Here is a 26925-nt window from a genome sequence, read left to right on the forward strand (position 1 = left end):
TAATGTAGGGTATATAAACATAAAGTGGCATAGTTTAAAGTGGTTAGTGATACATGTATTACATGAAGATGGCAAGATGCAGTAGATGATATAGAGTACCGTATATACATATACATATGAGATGGGTAATGTAGGGTATATAAACATAAAGTGGCATAGTTTAAAGTGGTTAGTGATACATGTATTACATAAAGATGGCAAGATGCAGTAGATGATATAGAGTACAGTATATACATATGAGATGAGTAATGTAGGGTATGTAAACATTATATTAAGTGGGATTGTTTAAAGTGGCTAGTGATACATTTTTACATACATTTCCATCAATTCCCATTATTAAAGTGGCTGGAGTTGAGTCAGTATATTGGCAGCGGCCACTAAATGTTAGTGGTGGCTGTTTAACTTCTTATGGCTGCAGGGGCAGTATTGAGTAGCTTGGATGAAAAGGTGCCCAATGTAAACGGCCAGCTCCTCAGTCTCAGTTGCTAATATATGCATATTATTATTAGTATTGGTATTGGATAGAAAACACTCTAAAGTTTTCAAAACTGTCAAGATATTGTCTGTGAATATAACAGAACTGATATTCCAGGCAAAACCCTGAGGAAAATCCAAACAGGAAGTGGCTTCTATTTTGAAAACTCCATGTTCCATAGTCTCCCTTTGCTGGATTTAAAGGGATATGAACCAGATTCCTTTTCCTATCGCTTCCTCAAGGTGTCAACAGTCTTCAGACATAGTTTCATGCTTTTATTTTGAAAAATTAGCCAGAACGATAACATCTCGTCAAGTGGTCACATGAGTTTTGCTCGCGCAACAGAGTTTGGACAGCCATTGTTTTTCCCTCTCCTACTGTGAAAGACATTTGCGGTTGATATATTATCGATTATATATTTTAAAAACAACCTGAGGATTGATTATAAAAAACGTTTGACATGTTTCTGTGGACATTATGGAAACTATTTGGAATTTTCGTCTGTGTTGTCGTGACCGCTCTTTCCTGTGGATTTCTGATCGTAACGCGCCAAACAAACAGAGGTATTTTGGATATAAAAATAATCTTTATGGAACAAAAGGAACATTTGTTGTCTAACTGGGAGTCTCGTGAGTGAAAACATCCGAAAAACATCAAAAGTAAACGATTCATTTGATTGCTTTTCTGATTTTCGTGTGTACTTAATGTTTTGTCGAGCGATCGATAAACTTACAAACGCTTGGATTGCTTTCGCTGTAAAGCATAATTTCAAAATCTGACACGACAGGTGGATTAATAAAAGGCTAAGCTGTGTTTTCCTATATTGCACTTGTGATTTGAATATAAATATAAATATTTTTAGTAATATTTATTGAATGTAGCGCTATGCTATTCAGCGGTTGTTGATGACACGTAATCCCGTTAACGGGATTGCAGCCATAACAAGATAACAGAAGGAATCATATAGGAGCGGTTACACAGGCGGAACTCCACCTCACTCCATCCAAGTGGTCGTTTAGCCTCACCGTCTGCCAGATACAGTGGACCTTCTGTCCACGGCTTCAAGTTGTATTGTTGACTTTTAACCTCCTTCCACAGTTTCTCATTGAGCAGTGTGTAGGATGACCCGGTGTCCAGGATGGCTCTTCCTGTCCATGGGCCTATGGACAGGGGTAACACCAGCTGGTGCGATATTAACTGAAAGGAAGGGGATGTCGGCGGGGGGCATAGGCAGTGACTCTTTGGGTTTCAGCTCTGGTCAAAGCACCCAGAGTAGGATGGTCCTTCCTCCGAAGGGAGTTAGGTGTGTTGGCCTGTTGTGATTTGTGGTTTCTGGAAGGGTTTACTTGATACGGTTTTGGACATGTGGCTGAAGAATGTCCTCAACAGAACATGGGAGGGGTCTTGGCTGGAGACTCTGGCTGTGGTTGATGATCTGGCTTGGTTAACTGTTTGTGTGTCTGTTTCTTTCTCTATTCATATTGCTGTTGGCATTCTCTGTCCTTCTCCAACTGCTGTCCCAGGCGAACCAGTCCATCGACAGTGGTGACTCTTTCTCTGAGTTGACTGACTAGTAGTGGGTTGAAGTTCTTCAAGATCAACTTAATGACCTCTTCCTCCTCAATGCCAGGTTTCCACCTTCTGCACAGGGAGTGGTAACCGTATGCAAAGTCACGGATACTCTCTCTTTGCACTCGATTTCTGACTCTGTCTGCCAGCTCATCTGTGTAGTCCTCAGACAGAAGAGGAAAACTTGGCCTCAAAGTCAGCCCAGGAGGTAGTGGTGAGACGTGCCACATCCCACCAGTCTCGAGCTGTCCCATGCAACACATTCCTCAATGTGGCAATGAGTTCTTCGTCAGCCAGGGGATTGAGGGCAAGAAAGTCACAACATCTTCTAGATACATTAGCGGATCAGGACTGTCATCCTTTTTCCCAAAGGTGGGAAATTGCAATAATGGGCATCACTCCCACATGACGTCTACTCAAATCACCATGAACAAAAGAACAAAAGAGCCAGGAGGGATTGAGGAAGTAGAGGGTGAGGGAGTTATCGGACCATAAAAATGAACACCAGGTGGATTGCATCCTGGAAGGGGTAGCTGCAGCATGGCCTTGTCTTGGCTGTTCTGAGGTGCCAGCTTGGCCCTCAGTGGTCTAAACAGAAGTGGACACCAGAGACACTCTGTGCAAGGAGTTGTGCCTAATGGAGGCCATGTCAACAGACACATCATCCAACATTTTAACACAATTAGAGAGCTCTGTCTGCAAGTGAACTACAGTGTTAACCATGGGAGAAAATGGATGTGCACATTTTCTTGGGGTGAATCCATTGTTTTAATTCCACACAAAAGATTTGCTTTGGTTATTTCTCAATGTTGAGAACCCATCTGGGGTGCCATTTTTTATGTAAAGGTTATTACTTTAGGTTATTTATAGGGGTGCCAGGTAGGTTGTGCCTACCAGAGATAACATTGGTTTCTCCTTTTGGTTTGGGAGGGAATGAGTCCCATCTGGTCTGTCAAGTCACACCAATAATACACTTTTCATAAACCCTTAAAACATTGGAAAGAACTTAAAAAACAAGTGTATTATTTAGCGTGGTTGTAGTAACAACATAAATGATCACACACACATAACAATATAACAAATAATGAGCTCTGGTTCCTCCAGAAATGTCCTGTACCTCGGGCATAAAAAGAGTGCAGCCCGGTAAAGAAGGTCAGGGACTCAAGTTGTAACGGTTGATTTCCTCCTCTTCATCTGAAGACCAAAACGCAGCGTGTTGTGAAGATATGATGAATTTATTTAGACCAGACGAACACGAAGTACACTTGAGAAATTACAAAACAAAACAATAAACGACGTAGACCGACCTGAACATGAGAACTACATATAAACGAAGAACGCACGAACAGGAACAGACTAGACAAACGAACGAAAATGAAACAGTCCCGTGTGGTGACACAGACACAGGAACAATCACCCACAAACAAACAGTGAGAACAGCCTACCTTAATATGGTTCTCAATCAGAGGAAACGTCAAACACCTGCCTCTAATTGAGAACCATCAGGCAACACATTTTACCCAACATAGAAACACATAACATAGAACATAACATAACATAGAATGCCCACCCCAACTCACGCCCTGACCAACTAAACACATACAAAAACAAGGAAAACAGGTCAGGAACGTGACACAAGTGACCTTAGTCACGCAATGTTTGTCCGTAGCGTAAACCCAGTATTAATCATACTCTCAAAATAGCGTATCAAAGACTAATACGTCCTCACAACTAACTACATAAATCACAGTATACATCACCCCAAAACAAATTAAATACAGTGTACAAAAAGGTTGTAGTCAGTCAGTCAGTCAGACAATCCAATCCGCCAACAGATCTCCAGCTGAGAAAAGGCCACGAAGAACAACGGAGAAGTGTAGTCCACAGACGCAAAGAGTGGATCCGATCCTGGGTAAACTCGCTATAAGGCCACAAAACAAACGGAATAGGGAACTGAGGGTTGAACACATCCTCATTCACGTCTCCATCCCCACCTTTGCGCAGCTGATGTTGGCTATTTAATGGGGAATTAAAGGGGAAGCGCCCTATTAGAAGGAGAAGCACTGAGGCGGTTCAGACAAATTCAGGGCCGTCTCAACACACACACACACACACACACACACACACACACACACACACACACACACACACACACACACACACACACACACACACACACACACACACAGGGAGGGAATACTGTGTTTGTCTAATATTGTTTTAGGACTATGAAAATGGACAAAATGATTAGCCTATGGATTATGAAAACAACAAAAAGAAAAGGGAAAATGGGAGAGGAGAAATGACTAGAGACAGTGTTGTTTAACTCACTGACCATGACCCATGAGTTCTTCTTACCTTTGTTCAGTAGAAAAGTCTCCCTCTCTAAACTCTATAGGTTGACTCATAGACCGGTCACTCTTCATGGACACACAGCTGGGTACAGGGGAGGCTGGTCTCTCCTGCTTGATTGGGCTTCAACACAACAGAGACAAACATTACATCTCTCATCTACTCTGAGCTCAGATGGGGAAACATCAGAAGAGTTTAATTTCAAAATGCTATATATTCATTTTCAGAAATGTTGGTGAATTATCTCATATTGTTAAAATAAATTATTAAACCACTACAAGGCTTTATAAAGACTTCTAAAGGGGGTAATTTCCACATTAAATGCACATTTGCTGGTATTTTCCTGCCATGACGAACAGGGTCAAATTAACATGGCATCTGTAAGTGCATTCATCTTTAGATATCTAATTGAGACAACCACATATCACAGTCAAATATACAGGATACCAACATTCCATTCCTGATAAACAATGGATATATAGATATCTAGGTGAGACAACAATGGATATATAGCGTTTTGCAAAAAAACACATTTTCATACACATCTGAAATCTATAACAGTTATATAGAATGTACCCATAAGCAATCATTTCTGATTAAAAAACAATTTAGAATATACATTCTTAAACACTTGTCATCTCACCTCTTAGTTTTGGTGTCATGTCCCCCAGAGAGACTCATTTTAGAGGCAGGGCCCCCCTCCTCTCTCTTCCCAGAGAGACTCATTTTAGAGGCAGGGCCCCCCTCCTCTCTCTCCACAGAGAGACTCATTTTAGAGGCAGGGCCCCCCTCCTCTCTCTCCCCAGAGAGACTCATTTTAGAGGCAGGACCCCCCTCCTCTCTCTCCCCAGAGAGACTCATTTTAGAGGCAGGGCCCCCCTCCTCTCTCTCCCCAGAGAGACTCATTTTAGAGGCAGGACCCCCCTCCCCTCTCTCCCCAGAGAGACTCATTTTAGAGGCAGGGCCCCCCTCCTCTCTCTCCCCAGAGAGACTCATTTTAGAGGCAGGACCCCCCTCCTCTCTCTCCCCAGAGAGACTCATTTTAGAGGCAGGACCCCCCTCCCCTCTCTCCCCAGAGAGACTCATTTTAGAGGCAGGGCCCCCCTCCTCTCTCTCCCCAGAGAGACTCATTTTAGAGGCAGGACCCCCCTCCTCTCTCTCCCCAGAGAGACTCATTTTAGAGGCAGGGCCCCTCTCCTCTCTCTCCCCAGAGAGACTCATTTTAGAGCACTGACCCCTAAACAGAGACCCAACATGTTGGTTGTGGTTAACACAGTGACAACTAAACAGAGACCCAACATGTTGGTTGTGGTTAACACAGTGACAACTAAACAGAGATCCAGCATGTTGGTTGTGGTTAACACAGTGACAACTAAACAGAGATCCAACATGTTGGTTGTGGTTAACACAGTGACAACTAAACAGAGATCCAGCATGTTGGTTGTGGTTAACACAGTGACAACTAAACAGAGACCCAACATGTTGGTTGTGGTTAACACAGTGACAACTAAACAGAGATCCAGCATGTTGGTTGTGGTTAACACAGCGACAACTAAACAGAGATCCAGCATGTTGGTTGTGGTTAAGACAGTGACAACTAAACAGAGATCCAACATGTTGGTTGTGGTTAACACAGTGACAACTAAACAGAGATCCAGCATGTTGGTTGTGGTTAACACAGTGACAACTAAACAGAGATCCAGCATGTTGGTTGTGGTTAACACAGTGACAACTAAACAGAGACCCAACATGTTGGTTGTGGTTAACACAGTGACAACGAAACAGAGAACCAGCATGTTGGTTGTGGTTAACACAGTGACAACTAAACAGAGATCCAGCATGTTGGTTGTGGTTAACACAGTGACAACTAAACAGAGATCCAGCATGTTGGTTGTGGTTATTTAGATAGTCTGGGTGTAATGTGTTTTTCCAGCCTCTAGAGGGTTATCCTAAAGTGGGTGTAATAGGTAGGAATATACCTACATAAATTCTCCTTTATGTTTTTTTAGTGTTTGTTCAATACTGTAATCCTAATTCTACTCTACTTGATCCAGGCTTTAGTAAATGGTTCTACTTATACTCAAATATATTTCACACACAGGCCTCAGAGAGACAACCGCATGGTAAACTTCAATTCCTAATGTTTTATCTTAAGGGCGTAGAGTAAAAGTTATATGTTTATACACCAGTGCCCCCTGGTGGTGATAGGATCACAAAATAACATATTTATTGTCTACAGAACGTCTGTATAATTCTCTTACTGATATACTAAGGGGTTGTACATTTCCAATACTGTCCTATGGTAGGAAATTGTCACTAACAAATACATTCAACCTTTTATTAGAATAACGTCTGTCCTACTCCTAACATTGTATTCCACTATTGGCCATTACCCAATAACTCCCGCCATAATCCACAGCCAAACAAACAATGAAACATACAACACACCATTCATGACCAACTCAACTCAGTCATTGGGTACCTCTTCAAAATAAACACATCAAATATCAAAATAACTTAGTCATATAGTAAAAACCAAAATAACTAGTATTGGGTAATTGTAGCTGAATTACCTTTACAAAATAAAATAGATGATTATCATCACTGAATCAAGTCTCCTAAAGTAACTAACTAGTATGACAGTAATGGTCTCTTCACATTACAACTCTAAATAAAATAGAAGAGATGAGTATTATAACCACCTCTTCAAAACCAACATAACATTAAGTAATGATCTCTGCATTACCTCCAATATATAATGGATGATTCACACTGAACCACCTCTTCAAAACCAACATAACATTAAGTAATGATCTCTGCATTACCTCCCAATATATAATGGATGATCAACACTGAACCACCTCTTCAAAACCAAAATAACATTAAGTAATGATCGCTGCATTACCTCCCAATATATAATGGATGATTAACGATGAACCACCTCTTCAAAACCAACATAACATTAAGTAATGATCGCTGCATTACCTCCCAATATATAATGGATGATTAACACTGAACCACCTCTTCAAAACCAACATAACATTAAGTAATGATCGCTGCATTACCTCCCAATATATAATGGATGATTCTCACTGAACCACCTCTTCAAAACCAAAATAACATTAAGTAATGATCTCTGCATTACCTCCCAATATATAATGGATGATTAACGCTGAACCACCTCTTCAAAACCAACATAACATTAAGTAATGATCGCTGCATTACCTCTCAATATATAATGGATGATTCTCACTGAACCACCTCTTCAAAACCAAAATAACATTAAGTAATGATCACTGCATTACCTCTCAATATATAATGGATGATTAACACTGAACCACCTCTCCAAAACCAACTTAACTAGTACTGGTAATAGTCACCCGTATTACACCCAAAATAAAATAGATGATCATTACTGAATCACCTCTCAAAATAAAAACTAATATTTCAATAATGGTCGTCTGCATTATTACCCAAAATAAAATAGATGATCATTACTGAATCACCTCTCATAATAAAAACTAGTATTTCAATAATGGTCGCCTGCATTATTACCCAAAATAAAATGGATGATCATTACTGAATCACCTCTCATAATAAAAACTAGTATTTCAATAATGGTCGTCTGCATTATTACCCAAAATAAAATAGATGATCATTACTGAATCACCTCTCATAATAAAAACTAGTATTTCAATAATGGTCACCTGCATTATTACCCAAAATTTAAATTAAAATCATCAATCATTCATTTCATTCATCCTATGTTGACAACATGCATTTCACCAATAGTCCGTTACGTACTTTCTCCAAACTAAGATCCGACTGTGTCATATTCAACGTGTATGTCTATCATTTAGATTGAGTGAGGTGCCACTTACTTGTTAGAGGGAAACCACACCAGTAAATGCCATTTAATTACAGACTTAGATTAAACGAGTGTCTGTTTACCTTATTTAATTTGGAGCTCTGGCAACGTGGTGTAGAATCTCTACCAAACGCAGTGACACTCACTCCTGGCTGGCTCGCCAAATGTTAGGGTTCGTTCCTTACGTCCTTCTTTGTCAATCATTGGTTCATTGGTGAAATTAGCATTATGACAATATCTTTAATTAAATCATTCAAAAACCTTTATTAATGCAATTGCAGACAGAAGTTGACAAACAGGAACATGGCACGCATGTTTCCGAGTATCTGCATGAAACAAAAAGTCTCAAGTTGTTTTGTTACACCCTCAGTCTAGCCTGGTGATGTCACTACCTACGTCATTACCTTTTTACTCCTGAGACCAAAACCCTGCCTACCAAGCTATATCAACAATGGCTTTTAGTGTTATCTAAAACAAAACCCTGCCTACCAAGCTATATAAACAATGGCTTTTAGTGTTATCTAAAACAAAACCCTGCCTACCAAGCTATATCAACAATGGCTTTTAGTGTTATCTAAAACAAAACCCTGCCTACCAAGCTATATCAACAATGGCTTTTAGTGTTATCTAAAACTTAGCAGTAAAAGTCCACTCCCCAAAGTTGATTTCTTGTGTAATGTGTGACTAGTCTTATCTCCTCCACTCCCCAGAGCTGATTTCTTGTGTAATGTTTGACTAGTCTTATCTCCTCCACTCCCCAGAGCTGATTTCTTGTGTAATGTTTGAATAGTCTTATCTCCTCCACTCCCCAGAGCTGATTTCTTGTGTAATGTTTGACTAGTCATATCTCCTCCATTCCCCAAAGCTGATTTCTTGTGTAATGTTTGACTAGTCTTATCTCCTCCACTCCCCTGCAGAGCTCCTTCTTCACAGTCACACATTACTCAGAGGGGCCTCTTTTTAATGAGGCAGAGAGAGAGAACAAGAAAACAACTGTGGAACAATATTAAAACCTCATCATGTATATATATTGTTAATCTGTAGTCTAGGACTCTATTAATGTAAGGAGGGAGGGGTCTTATAACCCCTGCTCTTCTATTAAAACCTCATCATGTATATATATTGTTAATCTGTAGTCTAGGACTCTATTAATGTAAGGAGGGAGGGGTCTTATAACCCCTGCTCTTCTATTAAAACCTCATCATGTATATATATTGTTAATCTGTAGTCTAGGACCCTATTAATGTAAGGAGGGAGGGGTCTTATAACCCCTCCCCTTCTATTAATACAACATAAGAATAATCAATTATTCTAATACATCAAACATTTTGGTACAACCCTTTTCATGACCCCTAGGTGAACCCGACAATAGGGAAGAGGATGATTTAGGTGATTTACTTGTCTGCCGGTTATTGTCATGCAAAAGACCTGACCTGAAGGTAAATGACTGTTAATTAACATAAACAAGTTTAGCAAATCCAGGCCTCCACTGTCTACAAGCCTCATACAAACCACTGTCTACAAGCCTCATACAAACCACTGTCTACAAGCCTCATACAAACCACTGATGAGCACCTTTGGAACATCTACATTAAAAAACTGGCAGCATACTGGCAGCAATATCCTTGCCTGTAAAGACCTTTTTGTGCAAAGCAATGATGACGGCACGTGTTTCCTTGCAGGTAACCATGGTTGACAGAGGAAGAACAATGATTCCAAGCACCACCCTCCTTTTGAAGCTTCCAGTCTGTTATTCGAACTCAATCAGCATGACAGAGTGATCTCCAGCCTTGTCCTCGTCAACACTCACACCTGTGTTAACGAGAGTATCACTGACATGATGTCAGCTGGTCCTTTTGTGGCAGGGCTGAAATGCAGTGGAAATGTTTTTGGGGAATTCTGTTCATTTGCATGGCAAAGAGGGACTTTGCAATTAATTGCAATTCATCTGATCACTCTTCATAACATTCTGGAGTATATGCAAATTGCCATCATACAAAATGAGGCAGCAGACTGTGAAAAGTAATATTTGTGTCATTCTCAAAACTTTTGGCCACGACTGTACTATCAAAAAATTGTGACTTGATTCTCAAAATTACATTTCAAGTTTTGACTGCGGTCATTACTCATGACTGCCGGTGTGGCAGTAATACAGTCACCACAACACCACCAAACTAGTTAAGCTACCACAGTATCCCCTTGACCTTTGTGGATTGCAAAACTAAAGAGACACACCAGACAAGACTCAGAGACAGCAACAGAAGAATAGGATGAGATCATTTTGGCTCATTAGACAGGTCAGAGTCTATGTTTGAAGTTGTTGAGTTGTTTTTGGCAATACACTGTAGATGTATGTGTTCAAAAGTAGCCCCCAATGTCTTCAAATCCTAGGGGAGAGAGGAGCTGCTACCCCTGGGAAGAGAGGAGCTGCTACCCCTGGGAAGAGAGAGGAGCTGTTACCCCTGGGGAGAGAGGAGCTGCTACCCCTGGGGAGAGAGAGGAGCTGCTACCCCTGGGGAGAGAGGAGCTGCTACCCCTGGGGAGAGAGGAGCTGCTACCCCTGGAAAGAGAGGAGCTGTTACTCCTGGAAAGAGAGGAGCTGCTACCAGGAGAGACTGCGACCCTGTTTGGGAAGAGCTTAACGATTGGTGATTGTTGGGGCACGTTTGTCAGGAGCTTCAGTGATGAAGTCTGCTGAACTTGCTGATGTTTCACAATATGCCACGTCTCAGTCACCAGGTCTCAACACAATAGAACACAACCATCAACAAAACACCAAATGATGGAATTTCTTGTGGAAGAATGATGTCACATCCCTCCAATAGAGTTCCAGACAGTTGTAGAATGTATTCCAAGGCACATTGTAAGAGCTGTAAAGAGAGAGGGAGTGGGAGAGAGAACAGGCAGAACCTGATATGAAATTGAGCAGAGCAAACAAAAGTAACTTTCGACGACCGAATGATCATCCAGACTGTTTCTATTGAGAGAGAGATACAAGGTAAGACAACGATTGTTATGTGTATTAATATAGTTGATGATATTGTTGTGTGTATTCATATAGTTGATGATATTGTTGTGTGTATTCATATAGTTGATGATATTGTTATGTGTATTCATATAGTTGATGATATTGTTATGTGTATTCATATAGTTGATGATATTTTTGGTGGACAGTGTTATAATAGTCCTCTTCTCCTTAAAATGTATTTTATATAAATTAGATGAATTTGTTCTGTGCCCATCTGTGTTTCCCAGGATGATCGCTCTTACACTATATAGAATCTAAAAGGTTGCTTTGGCTGTCCCCATAGGAGAACCTTTTGTAGAACCCTTTTTGGTACTAGGTAGAACCCTTTTGGGTTCCATGAAGAACCCTTTCCACAGAGGGTTCTACATGGAAGCCAGAAGGGTTCTACCTGGAACTCAAAATAATCTCCTATGAGGACCCGTTTGGAACCCTTTATTCAACGAATGTACTGTATCATAGGTCTATAGACTTGTCTTCTCAAAACAGGCTTAAAACCTTTCTCGCCCCGGGGTTCCGCTAGCGGAACACCCACAACATTCCGCTGCCTTCGCAGCGCGCGAAATTCAAAAATATTTTTTTGAAATATTTAACTTCCACACATTAACAAGTCCAATACAGCAAATGAAAGATAAACATCCATCTTGTGAATCCAGCCAACATGTCCGATTTTTAAAATGTTTTACAGCGAATACACAATATATATTTATGTTAGCTCACCACAATAGCCAAACACACAACGCCATGTTTTCACACAACTAACATAGCTTTCACAAAAGCCACAAATAGAGATAAAATGAATCACTAACCTTTGAACAACTTCATCAGATGACAGTCTTATAACATCATGTTATACAATACATTTATATTTTGTTCGAAAATGTGCATATTTAGAGCTGCAAATCGTGGTTATACATTGTGAATACGTAGCCATGATGCACCAAATTGTCCGGAGATATTTTGGACAGTCACGTAATCTAACCAAAAAACTCATCATAAACTTTGCTAAAAAATACATGTTGTACAGCAAATGAAAGATACACTGGTTCTTAATGCAACCGCTGTGTTAGATTTAAAAAAATAACTTTAGAACATAGTACAGCATGCAATATTCTGAGTCAGCGCCCAGCCATTCTCCGCCATGTTGGAGCCAACATATTACACAAAAATACGAAATAACATCATAAATATTCTCTTACCTTTGATGATCTTCCATCAGAATGTAGTGCAGGGAGTCCTAGTTCCACAATAAATCGTTGTTTTGATTTAGAATGTCAATTTCTTCTGTCGTAATGGTAATAACTCTTGGCGCATGGAACGAAAAATTCCAAAAGTCACAATAAACGTCGAATAAACTGGTCAAACTCAGTGGAAAATCCATCTTTATGATGTTTTTCTCTGTTTTTTTTATGTATCCAATAACGTCGAAGAAGGAGCATTTCGTCGTGTCTACCTAACGCATTGCAGAAAACAATGTCGTGTTCCCTGGTGCGCAGCTGAATACTGCCAATAGGGCGGACCTGTCACTCCAAAAGCTCTCATTCGGTCTCACATCAAGCTAGACACCCCATTCAACATTCTACTGCCTGTTGACATCTAGTGGACGGCGTATGAAGTGCATACAGATCCATAAATAAAAGGCAATTGAATAGGCAAGGCCTTACACAGAGCCCCATTTTCAGAATTTTCACTTCCTGTTTGGAAGTTTGCTGCCAAATGAGTTCTGTTTTACTCACAGATACAATTCAAACAGTTTTAGAAACTTCAGAGTGTTTTCTATCCAATAGTAATAATAATATGCATATCGTATGATCTAGAACAGAGTACGAGGCCGTTTAATTTGGGCACGATTTTTTCCCAAAGTGAAAACAGCGCCTCCTATTCACTAAGAGGTTTTTAAAACGCAACAAGCAACAAACTAACATGTTCTCTTTATAATCTACTGTTAATGCTTTTCACTCAGGAAGGTTTGTTGTGTGAAAGAGAGACAAATAAATATGGTGGAAAGACTAACAACAAATTACACTTCTTCAAAACAGGTTGTGTGTATTCATTAGTGCCCACCGTAGCAAAACGTTTGGCAACAGAAACCGTTTAGTCCACGTTGTACAGCGTTTGGAGTAAACTGTTTCTGTAACATTTTAAAAATGTTGGCTGTGGAGTAAACTAATGAATTCAACCCAGGTTGTAGCCTACGACTCGGCTGTTTATACCTGCCTGATGCTGAAACCTGAACGTAGCCTGGGGGGTGTACTAGCTAGATATAAGATACTAGATATACTGGTTTTCTAAAGTTAGCAAGATTCAGTTAGTGTCACATTCCAGCTCAGGCCTCACCCATCAGAATATACAGAGCGCTAGTCATCAGGAATAACTCAATGAATTATTATGTGGATTATAATTAATGGACATTTTTGTAGGGGTTGATACATTTTTTGTAAGGGAAACTCAAGTCTGAAATTTCTAAATGGAAATTACAAACTTCAGAAGCCTTTTTAAACCTCAAATACACTACAAGTTTTACATTACCTGCATTACAGTTGATATACAGTACAGTGGCTGTACAGTTGATATACAGTACAGTGGATATACAGTTGATATACAGTACAGTTAATATACAGTTGATATACAGAACAGTGGATATACAGTTGATATACAGTTGATATACAGTACAGTGGATATACAGTTGATATATAGTACAGTTGATATACAGTACAGTGGCTATACAGTACAGTGGGTATACAGTACAGTGGCTATACAGTTGATATACAGTACAGTGGATATACAGTTGATATACAGTACAGTGGATATACAGTACAGTAGCTATACAGTACAGTGGATATAGAGTACAGTGGCTATACAGTTGATATACAGTACAGTGGATATACAGTTGATAAACAGTGGATGTCCACATTTACAGTATCAGTATGAATACATCTAAGAGAGATGAACAGAGAGATAATGCAGTTTAGTTCAGTTACTTAGTGTTCAGTTCTGAGATGGCTTGATGTGGTGTGCAGCGTAGAGTCCTTTAGTCTCTATGGGCCAGGTGGCCAGTTGGTGAGGGCCACAGCATAGTCATTTAGTCTCTATGGGCCAGATGGCCAGTTGGTGAGGGCCACAGCATAGTCCTTTAGTCTCTATGGGCCAGATGACCAGTTGGTGAGGGCCACAGCATAGTCCTTTAGTCTCTATGGGCCAGTTGGTGAGGGCCACAGCATAGTCCTCTAGTCTCTATGGACCAGATGGCCAGTTGGTGAGGGCCACAGCATAGTCCTTTAGTCTCTATGGGCCAGATGGCCAGTTGGTGAGGGCCACAGCATAGTCCTTTAGTCTCTATGGGCCAGATGGCCAGTTGGTGAGGGCCACAGCATAGTCCTTTAGTCTCTATGGGCCAGATGACCAGTTGGTGAGGGCCACAGCATAGTCCTTTAGTCTCTATGGGCCAGGTGGCCAGTTGGTGAGGGCCACAGCATAGTCCTTTAGTCTCTATGGGCCAGATGGCCAGTTGGTGAGGGCCACAGCATAGTCCTTTAGTCTCTATGGGCCAGATGACCAGTTGGTGAGGGCCACAGCATAGTCCTTTAGTCTCTATGGGCCAGTTGGCCAGTTGGTGAGGGCTACAGCATAGTCCTTTAGTCTCTATGGGCCAGTTGGCCAGTTGGTGAGGGCTACAGCATAGTCCTTTAGTCTCTATGGGCCAGTTGGCCAGTTGGTGAGGGCTACAGCATAGTCCTTTAGTCTCTATGGGCCAGTTGGCCAGTTGGTGAGGGCTACAGCATAGTCCTTTAGTCTCTATGGGCCAGTTGGCCAGTTGGTGAGGGCTACAGCATAGTCCTTTAGTCTCTATGGGCCAGTTGGCCAGTTGGTGAGGGCTACAGCATAGTCCTTTAGTCTCTATGGGCCAGTTGGCCAGTTGGTGAGGGCTACAGCATAGTCCTTTAGTCTCTATGGGCCAGTTGGCCAGTTGGTGAGGGCTACAGCATGGGGAAAGAAATATATGATCACCCTGTTGCAGGAAAACTAAAACGTGTCGTGTATTTAAGCTTTAAAAAAGGTTTCTGAAGATGATGAATTCCACTTTTCCATTTAAAAATGAAAAAAAATTGTTCATTAATTATAATCTACATAGTAATGCAAATGTCTTGTTGCTGCAGGATTATTCTCCTGCTGTAGCAAACTGGTTCAAATTAAGATCCAACATCTGTAGCAATATACCTCTCTTTAATGTACATGGCTATATCAGGATATATATACCTCTCTAATGTATATGGCTCTATCAGGATATATATACCTCTCTCTAATGTATATGACTATATCAGGATATATATACCTCTCTCTTATTAATATGGCACTATCAGGATATATATACCTCTCTCTAATGTATATGACTAAATCAGGATATATATACCTCTCTCTAATGACTATATCAGGATATATATACCTCTCCCTAATGTATATGACTATATCAGGATATATATACCTCTCTCTAATGTATATGACTATATCAGGATATATATACCTCTCTCTAATGTATATGGCTATATCAGGATATATATACCTCTCTCTAATGTATATGACTATATCAGGATATATATACCTCTCTCTAATGTATATGACTATATCAGGATATATATACCTCTCTCTAATGTATATGACTATATCAGGATATATATACCTCTCTCTAATGTATATGACTATATCAGGATATATATACCTCTCTAATGTATATGACTATATCAGGATATATATACCTCTCTCTAATGTATATGGCTCTATCAGGATATATATACCTCTAATGTATATGGCTATATCAGGATATATATACCTCTCTAATGTATATGGCTCTATCAGGATTCACTTTTGACCATTTGACATCTTTTATTTACTGTTGTTTAGGCTGGTTGAATGAGTTGTCTATGAAAGCTACTTCATCTGCAAGAAAACAGGCGGCTGCACCAGTAACTGTAAGTTATGTGATTTCCTCATATGAAATTAAAAGTATGTTTGTAGCCTACGTAGTTACAAAATGGCTGTTGAAACTGTGGCACATATTTCTCGGTAACATTAAATAAATGTGTTGGTATGTAGGAAGGACAAGCAGACTCTCGTACTGTAGGTCTAGGCTACGTACCAACTATTATAAGGTTAGGTCGATGTCAGACATTCAATAGTCAGAGTAGGTTGGAGCTATGATCACTTATCATGCTGACACACCTGATGGTCTCTGTGAACTGATCTTAACAGGTTTAGGCTGGTCATCTATGATATGTAGGTTATATACAGTACATTCTCTGTCCTGCTACTGTTAGGACTATAACATTATGTGAACCGACCTGAACAGGTTTAGGCTGGTCATCTATGATATGTAGGTTATATACAGTACATTCTCTGTCCTGCTACTGGTAGGCCTATAACATTATGTGAACTGACCTGAACAGGTTTAGACTGGTCATCTATGATATGTAGGCTATAGCCGAGGTATAGACCTTGATCTGCATATCACTAACAAACTGCTATTATACATTATAACCTAGTCTAATTTACATAATATAACATCTACATATCACTAACAACCCACTACTATACATTATAACCTAATCCACTTTACATAATATAACATCTACATATCACTAACAACCCACTACTATACATTATAACCTAGTCTACTTTACATAATATAACATCTACATATCACTAACAACCCACTACTATACATTATAACCTAATCTACTTTACATAATATAACATCTACATATCACTAACAACCCACTACTATACATTATAACCTAGTCTACTTTACATAATATAACATCTACATATCACTAACAACCCACTACTATACATTATAACCTAGTCTAATTTACATAATATAACATCTCTTACTTGATGCAAAAAACCTTTCTGAATGGATCAATGATTTCCCCCTCAGATCAATCATGTCCGTTTTAGCCCTTCTGTCTACATTCTCAGATACGTTTAGAAAACAACAGCTTGAAAGACAATAGCCTATTTTTTATTAATACAAATTATTGTGAGACATGGCCTTCTGTTGCTGTACTGTCTATAACTACCTTAAAACTTCTTCAGGCTGCAAGCCCGACACCGGTACACTTATGACAACATCCAGCTCAAGTGCAGGGCGCGAAATTCAAAATATTTTTTTTATAAATATTTAACTTTCACACATTAACAAGTCCAATACAGCATTTGAAAGATAAACATCTTGTGAATCCAGCCAACATGTCCGATTTGTAAAATGTTTTACAGCGAAAACACCACGTATATTTATGTTAGCTCACCACCAAATACAAAAAAGGACAGACATTTTTCACAGCACAGGTAGCATGCACAAAGCCAACCTAACTAACCAAGATCCAACCAAACTAACCTAGAAACAACTTCATCAGATGACAATCCTATAACATGTTACACAATAAATCTATGTTTTGTTCGAAAAATATGCATATTTGAGGTATAAATCAGTTTTACATTGATGCTACCATCACAGCTACCGTCAGATATAGCACCGAAGCAACCAGAGTAATTACAGACACCAATGTCAAATACCTAAATACTCATCAAAAACATTTCTGAAAAATATATGGTGTATAGCAAATGAAAGACAAAGATCTTGTGAATACAGCCAATATTTCCGATTTTTTAAGTGTTTTACAGCGAAAACACAATATAGCGTTATATTAGCTTACTACAATAGCTAACACACAACAGCATTGATTCCAGGTAGCGATAGCACAGTTCGACAGATATATGAAATAGCATCCCAAAATGGGTCCTACTTTTGGTGAGCTTCCATCAGAATGTTGTACAAGGGGTCCTTTGTCCAGAACCGTCTTTGTTTGGATTCAGAACGACCTCTTTCCCTCTTGAATTAGCAAGCACACTGGCCATGTGGCGCTAAGCTCTCCTTCGTGAACAAAGTCAAACAACGCAACACGCCTAACGTCCCAAATAAATTTCAATAATCTAATAAAACTATATTGAAAAAACATACTTTACGATGATATTGTAACATGTATCAAATAAAATCAAAGCCGGAGATAGTATTCGCCTATAACGACAGCTTTCCAGAAGGCGATTCCAGGTTCATCTTCGCGCTTTCGAAAAAACAGGAAATGGCGGACACCTCATTCCAAGATGATGTATTCAACCTCAGAACAAGATAATCAACTCATTTCTTCTCTCACTTCCTCTTGACATCTAGGGGAAGGTGTATGACGTGCTTGTATACCAATACGTATCATGCCCATTTATAGGCAAGCCCTTGAACAGAGACCTCGATTTCAGAAATCTCACTTCGTGATAGGAAGTGGGCTGCAGAATGAGTTCTGTTTCACTTAGAGAAATAATTCAAACGGTTTTAGAAACTAGAGAGTGTTTTCTATCCAATAGTAATAATAATATGCATATTGTACGAGCAAGAATTGAGTACGAGGCCGTTTGAAATGGGCACCTTTTCCCAAGTTACTCAATACTGCCCCTGCAGCCATAAGAAGTTTTAACAAATAGTGACTTATTATTATTATTATTATTATTATTATTATTATTATTGTTGCTGTACTGTTTATAACTACCTTAACAAACAGTAACATATTATTATTATTATTATTGTTTCTGTACTGTCTATAACTACCTTAACAAACAGTGACTTATTATTATTATTATTATTATTATTATTATTGTCGTTGTTGTACTGTCTATAACTACCTTAACAAACAGTGACTTATTATTATTATTATTATTATTATTATTGCTGTACTGTCTATAACTACCTTAACAAACAGTGACGTATTATTATTATTATTATTATTATTGCTGTACTGTCTATAACTACCTTAAACTCTTTTGGGATAGGGGGCAGCATTTTCACTTTTGGATGAATAGCGTGCCCAGAGTGAACTGCCTCCTACTCTGTACCAAATGCTAATATATGCATATTATTATTAGTATTGGATAGAAAACACTCTAAAGTTTCTAAAATTGTTTGAATGATGTCTGTGAATATAACAGAACTCACATGGCAGGCAAAAACCTGAGAAAAATCCTACCAGGAAGTGGGACATCTGAGGTTTGTAGTTTTTCAAAGCTTGGCCTACCGAATACACAGTGGGATATGGATAAAGTTGCACTTCCTACGGCTTCCACTAGATGTCAACCGTCTTTAGAAACTTGAATGAGGATTCTACTATAAAGGAGGGGCTCATGAGACCTCTTTGAGTCAGTGGTCTGGCAGAGTGCCTTGGTCTCATGACGTGCACTCCCGACAGAGTTACCTCTCGTTCCAGTGCTTTACTTCAGACATAGGAATTCTCCAGTTGGAACATTATTGATGTTTTATGATAAAAACATCCTAAAGATTGATTCCATACATCGGTTGACTTGTTTCTACGACCTGTAACGGAACTTTTCGAGTTTTTGTCTGGACAAAGTGCCTGCGCCTCATGAAGATGGATTACTGGGCTGAACACGCTAACAACAAGTGGCTATTTGGACATAAATTATGGAACAAATCAGTCATTTATTGTCAAACTGGGATTCCTGAGAGTGCCTTCTGATGAAGATCATCAAAGGTAAGTGAATATTTAAAGTGTTATTTCTAACTACTGTTGACTCCAAAATGGCGGATATTTCTTTGGCTGGATTGGGCTCTGAGCGCCGTTCTCAGATTATGCTTTTTCCGTAAAGTTTTTTTGAAATCTGACACAGCGGTTGCATTAAGGAGAAGTCTATCTTTAATTCTGTGAATAACAGTTGTATCTTTTATCAATGTTTACTATGAGTATTTCTGCAAAATCACAGGATGTTTTGGAATCAAAACATTACTGCACGTAACACGCCAATGTAAACTGGGATTTTTTTATATAAATATGCACATTATCGATCAAAACATACATGTATTGTGTAACATGATGTCCTATGAGTGTCATGTGATGAAGATCATCAAAGGTTAGTGATTCATTTTATCTATATTTCTGCTTTTTGTGACTGCTCTCTTTGGCTGGAAAAATGTCTGTGTGTTTTTTTGACTTGGCTATGACCTAACATAATCATATGTTGTGCTGTCGCTGTAAAGCATTTTTGAAATCAGAACAACGATGGGTAGATTAACAAGACGTTTATCTTCCATTTGCAGTATTGGATTTGTAAATGTGTGAAAGTTACATATTTCAAAAAAATACTTTTGAATTTCGCGCGGTGACTTTTCAGCGGAACGTTGTCGAGGGGTTACGCTAGCGGAACACCTGCCCTAGAAAGGTTAACAAACAGTGACTTATTATTATTAGTATTATTGTTATTATTATTGTTATTATTGTTATTATTATTATTGTTATTATTATTAGTATTGTTACTGTACTGTCTTTAACTACCTTAACAAACAGCAACTTATTATTATTATTATTATTGTTATTATTATTATTGTTATTGTTATTATTATTATTGTTATTATTATTATTATTATTATTATTGTTGTTGTTGTACTGTCTTTAAATACCTTAACAAACAGTAACATATTATTATTATTATTATTGTTATTGTACTGTCTATAACTACCTTAACAAACAGTGACTTATTATTATTATCATTGTTGTTGTACTGTCTATAACTACCTTAACAAACAGTGACTTATTATTATTATCATTGTTGTTGTACTGTCTATAACTACCTTAACAAACAGTGACTTATTAATATTATTATTATTATTATTGACAGTTACCATGGAGAAGAGATGTCACATCTACATATTCATGTGATTGCATTAAATCACCTGACTGTTTTGATATGTCTGTTAGTAAATGTTTTATAAGGGATCATTAATAAATGAGAGCAAATGACGTTCAAGCATTACTGTGTTAACCACAACCAACATGTTGGATCTCTGTTTAGGGGTCAGTGCTCTAAAATGAGTCTCTCTGGGGAGAGAGAGGAGGGGGCCCCTGCTTCTAAAATGAGTCTCTCTGGTGAGAGAGAGGAGGGGGCCCCTGCCTCTAAAATGGGTCTATCTGGGGAACATGACACCAAAACTAAGAGGTGAGCTGACAATATTATTTCAGAATTTATATTCCAAAACGCTATATAGAAAAACAAATCACGTTTGTGTTTTGTCACCAGAAATGATTGCTTATGGGTATCTTCAATATAACTATTTTTAGATTTTAGATTTTAAACATAATGGAATGTTTGTATCCTGTATATTTAACTGTGATGTGTATGTGTGATATGTTGTTGTCTCACCTAGCTAACTTAAGATGATGCCAGATCTTAATTTGACCCAGATTCTCACAGCAGGACAATAATCCTGCAGCAACGGCAAATGTGCGTTTTTATGTGGATTATAATAATTAAGGGATATCTTTTGTAGGGGTTAATACATTTTTCATCAGGTTAAATCAAGTCTGACATTTTGAAGTGGAAATTACCCACTTTAGATGGATTATCACCTCAGCAACATCCTGACCAAATAAAAAGAGGAAAATGGCAGGTCAGGTCCCTCAGCAAGGTTCACAAAATCATTCTAGACCCAAGCCACCCCCTGGACACGGACGTTGAACTACTCCCTTCTAGACCCAAGCCACCCCCTGTACACGGACGTTGAACTACTACCTTCTAGACCCAAGCCACCCCCTGGACACGGACGTTGAACTACTCCCTTCTAGACCCAAGCCACCCCCTGGACACGGACGTTGAACTACTCCCTTCTAGACTCAAGCCACCCCCTGGACACGGACGTTGAACTACTCCCTTCAAGACCCAAGCAACCCCCTGTACACGGACGTTGAACTACTCCCTTCTAGACCCAAGCCACCCCCTGTACACGGACGTTGAACTACTCCCTTCTAGACCCAAGCCACCCCCTGTACACGGACGTTGAACTACTCCCTTCTAGACCCAAGCCACCCCCTGTACACGGACGTTGAACTACTCCCTTCTAGACCCAAGCCACCCCCTGGACACGGACGTTGAACTACTCCCTTCTAGACCCAAGCCACCCCCTGGACACGGACGTTGAACTACTCCCTTCTAGACCCAAGCCACCCCCTGTACACGGACGTTGAACTACTCCCTTCTGGGTGAAGGTGTAGTTAGTAGGAAAAACACAACTAGACAATAATTTGTGCCAGGTGTAATATCCCTCCTAAAAAGCTCTGGTGAATGTTCCTTGTCTCTTTTATTTTGTATGTAACTGTTATGGAAGTTGGAGTGTCAATTTGTTTTGTATTTATATCGCCACTTTAAATGTGTACATGACACTGCAAAAAAAATCCACAGTTTCATGTACAAATGTACACATTTAAAGTCAGTAAAGTACATTAAAGAGCCTTTTGGAAGATTATAGTGGTTTAATAATTTATTCAAACAATGAAAGAAAATTAACCAACATTTCTGAATATTGGATGTATATAGCTTTTTGGAATGAAACTCTTCTTCTGTTTCCCCATCAGAGCTCAGAGTAGATGAGAGATGTAATGTTTGTCTCTGTTGTGTTGAAGACCAATCAAGCGGAAGAGACCAGCCTCCCCTGTACCCAGCTGTGTGTCCATGAAGAGTGACCAGTCTAAGGGTAGACCTATAAACTTTAGAGAGGGAGACTTTTCTACTGAACAAAGGTAAGAAGAACTCATGGTCAGTCAATGAGTTAAACAACACTGTCTCTAGTCATTTCTCCTCTCCCATTTTCCCATTTATTTTTGTTGTTTTCATAATCCATAGGCTAATCATTTTGTCCATTTCATAGTCCTAAACAATGTTGAATTAACACAACGTTCCCTCCCTTTGTGTGTGTGTGTGTGTGTGTGTGTGTGTGTGTGTGTGTGTGTGTGTGTGTGTGTGTGTGTGTGTGTGTGTGTGTGTGTGTGTGTGTGTGTGTGCACTCCCTGGATGAGGAGATGTAATCTCATGTTTTGTACACAGAAACCAACAGGAGAGATCAGAGTCAGAGATTCTCAGTGGTCAGTCTTCCCAGAGTCATCAAACAGACCTGGAGTCCATATTCAGTGTATGTGGTCCTGTTATGTACATTTGTTATTGTTTACCTCAAGTAAAGTTGATCTGTCAATAATTAATTGGTGTCTTAATGAGAAAGCATTTATTCTCTTATTTACTTGATTTGTTTCAGTTGCTTGAAGAGAATATTATGACATTTCTGAAGAACGAGCTGAAGATGTTCAAGAGGATTCTTAGTCCAGAACTCCCAGAAGGCTTTGAGAGTCAGAAGCAGGACAATGAAGTGGTGGACACAGAAGATGAGAAGCAGGAGAGCAGTGCCAGAGAGGGGGCTCTGAACATCACACTGCACGTCCTGAGGAAAATGAACCAGAAGGAGCTTGCTGACACACTCGAGAAATGTAAGATCTGTCTGCCTCATGTTGAATGCTGTTTTATAACATTTAAAAGCTGTAGCTAAAGTACAGCTAAAGTAGCTGTGTAACTTGTATGATATTGTATCAGCCTTAACACAACACCTAGTGACCTTGTCAAGTAGCAGTATCTGCCTCATGTTAATGATGTCTCTCTCAGAGAGAGGGAGAGAGGTATAGACAGAGAGAGAGACAACATAAAAAAAAACAATAATACTATAATCATTCACATCAGTGTGTAATACATTATGAAAACGTTTACACATTTATACAATCAGTTAAGAGAAATTATTAGTATTGTTTAAACTTTATAACAGTCCTACAATACTGTAGTCATTAAAACAGACGTAATATTAATATCCTCTGTGTTATTTCTAGATTCAGATGATCTTGCTGTGATTTGCCAACGTGAACTCAAATCTAATCTAAAGAAGAAGTTTCAATGTGTATTTGAGGGGATCGCTAAACAAGGAAACCCAACACTTCTCAATAAGATCTACACAGAGCTCTACATCACGGAGGGTGGAACAGGAGAGGTCAATAATGAACATGAGCTGAGACAGATTGAGACAACAACCAGGAAACAAGCAAGACCAGAGACTGCAATCAAATGTAACGACATCTTCAAACCCTCAACCGGACAAGACAAACGTGTCAGAACTGTGCTGACAAAGGGAGTCGCTGGCATTGGAAAAACAGTCTCTGTGCAGAAGTTCATTCTGGACTGGGCTGAAGGAAAAGCAAATCAGGATGTCCAATTTGTATTTTCATTCCCTTTTCGGGAGCTGAATTTGATGAAAGAGGACAAACACACTTTCACTGAACTTCTCAATCACTTCTCAATTGAAACCAAACAATCAGGAATCTCCAACTACGACAAGTACAAAGTTCTGTTCATCTTTGATGGTCTGGATGAGTGCCGACTGCCCCTAGACTTCCAGAAGAACAAGATCTGTTGGGACGTCACAGAGTCAACCTCAGTGGATGTTCTGCTGACAAATCTCATCAAGGGAAATCTGCTTCCCTCTGCTCTCCTCTGGATAACTACCCGACCTGCAGCAGCCAATAAGATCCCTTCAGGGTGTGTTGACCAGGTGACAGAGGTACGAGGGTTCAATGACCCACAGAAGGAGGAGTACTTCAGGAAGAGATTCAGTGATGAGGACATGGCCAGCAGAATCATCTCACACATAAAGACATCAAGGAGCCTCCACATCATGTGCCACATTCCAGTCTTCTGTTGGATTTCTGCAATTGTCCTTGAACACATGCTGAAACATAAGAGAGAAGAGATGCCCAAGACTCTGACTGAGATGTACACACACCTTGTGGTGTTTTATACCAAACAGAAGAATGAAAAGTATCTTGGGAAAGAAGAGACAGGTCCACACTGGAATAAAGAGAGCATTCTGTCACTGGGAAAACTGGCTTTTCAACAGCTTGTGAAGGGCAATCTGATTTTCTATGAAAAAGACCTGAAGGAGGCTGGCATTGATGTCAGTGAAGCCTCAGTGTACTCAGGATTGTGCACACAGCTTTTTAAAGAGGAATGTGGGCTGTACCAGAACAAGGTGTACTGCTTTGTTCATCTGAGCATTCAGGAGTTTCTGGCTGCTGTATATGTGTTCCTCTCATTCATCAACAACAATGAGAATCTAATGGACAAACTGCAAAAAAAAGACAAGTCTGAAGTTACTTTCTACAAGAGTGCTGTGGATAAAGCCTTACGAAGTGAGACGGGAAACCTGGACCTTTTCCTCCGCTTTCTTCTGGGCCTCTCACTGGAGTCCAATCAGAAGCACTTACAAGGTCTACTGACAAAGACAAGAAGCAGCTCACAGAGCCATGAAGAAACAGTCAAGTACATCAAGAAGAAGATCAGGGAGAATCCCTCTCCAGAGAGGAGCATCAATCTGTTCCACTGTCTGAATGAACTGAATGACCATTCTCTAGTGGAGGAGATCCAAAGATACCTGAGATCAGGAAGTCTCTCAGAAGACGAACTGTCACCTGCACAGTGGTCAGCTCTGGTCTTTGTGTTGCTGACTTCAGAAAAGGAGCTGGATGTGTTTGACCTGAAGAAATACTCCAGATCAGAGGAAGGTCTTCTGAGGCTGCTGCCAGTGGTCAACGTCTCCAGAGCTGTTCTGTGAGTAAATAAAATGGCATTTAAGAACTATTATATTAATCACCAGGAAGAAATGTTAAGTTTAGATAAAAATATGTTTTATAACATGTAAATAATATTATGTTGAATAACATATTGAAGAAATGCATTGATTTTCACATTAGTATAACATTATGACCAGACAATTCTAGGAGACAGAAGATGAATCTATATGTTGTTTGGGAGAATAAACCAAATGCATCTGCCATTGTCCTTCTACACTACTGGTGTTAAATTAACACCAGTAGTGTAAAGTCATGATCATCTCTTTGTCAGGCTGTCAGGCTGTGGAGTCACAGAGGAAGGCTGTGCTTCTCTGGTCTCAGCTCTGAGGTCAAACCCCTCACACCTGAGAGAGCTGGACCTGAGTAACAATGACCTGAAGGATTCAGGAGTGAAGCTGCTCTCTGCTGGACTGGGGAATCCCCACTGTAAACTGGAGACTCTGAGGTCAGAATTCCTGTAGTTGGTCAAAAAGTGATAACTGTTCACCAGATCCACATGTGTTTACCAGACACACATAGTCCACACCATATGTGTTTGGACAGTAAAGCTTACAGTTTTACATTTGGTGTTATGCTCCAGCACTTTGGATTTGAGATAGAATGTTTCAAATTAGGCGACATAACAGAATGTCACCTTTTATTTGAGGTTAATGGTGAGAGGTTAGCATGTTTTGTTGTAGTCTCTGTTATTGGTAATGGTGAGAGGTTAGCATGTTTTGTTGTAGCCTCTGTTATTGGTAATGGTGAGAGGTTAGCATGTTTTGTTGTAGCCTCTGTTATTGGTAATGTTAAGAGGTTAGCATGTTTTGTTGTGGCCTCTGTTATTGGTAATGGGGAGAGGTTAGCATGTTTTTTTGTAGCCTCTGTTATTGGTAATGGTGAGAGGTTAGTATGTTATGTTGTAGCCTCTGTTATTGGTAATGGTGAGAGGTTAGCATGTTTTGTTGTAGTCTCTGTTATTGGTAATGGTGAGAGGTTAGCATGTTCTGTTGTAGCCTATGTTATTGGTAATGGTGAGAGGTTAGCATGTTTTGTTGTAGCCTCTGTTATTGGTAATGGTGAAAGGTTAGTATGTTATGTTGTAGCC

At 39.5% G+C, this 26925-nt stretch overlaps 2 protein-coding genes across 2 annotated transcripts in view; one reads left to right on the forward strand and one right to left on the reverse strand.

Annotated features, from left to right (window-relative positions):
• LOC129867869 (NACHT, LRR and PYD domains-containing protein 12-like) overlaps window positions 1-26925 on the reverse strand; it is a 222679-nt gene that overhangs the window by 61699 nt on the left and 134055 nt on the right. The gene's annotated exons all lie outside the window — the stretch shown is intronic.
• The window catches only part of LOC129868523 (NLR family CARD domain-containing protein 3-like), a 55829-nt gene that overhangs the window by 22000 nt on the left and 6904 nt on the right, over window positions 1-26925 (forward strand). Inside the window, exons 4-8 of the mRNA XM_055942590.1 lie at window positions 22800-22916; window positions 23221-23305; window positions 23426-23654; window positions 24051-25815; window positions 26110-26283. Coding sequence (XP_055798565.1) covers window positions 22800-22916; window positions 23221-23305; window positions 23426-23654; window positions 24051-25815; window positions 26110-26283 — 2370 coding nt within the window. The remainder of the gene's footprint in view (window positions 1-22799; window positions 22917-23220; window positions 23306-23425; window positions 23655-24050; window positions 25816-26109; window positions 26284-26925) is intronic.

The sequence above is a fragment of the Salvelinus fontinalis genome, chromosome 2 (assembly GCF_029448725.1).
Source record: "Salvelinus fontinalis isolate EN_2023a chromosome 2, ASM2944872v1, whole genome shotgun sequence".
Taxonomy (NCBI): domain Eukaryota; kingdom Metazoa; phylum Chordata; class Actinopteri; order Salmoniformes; family Salmonidae; genus Salvelinus; species Salvelinus fontinalis.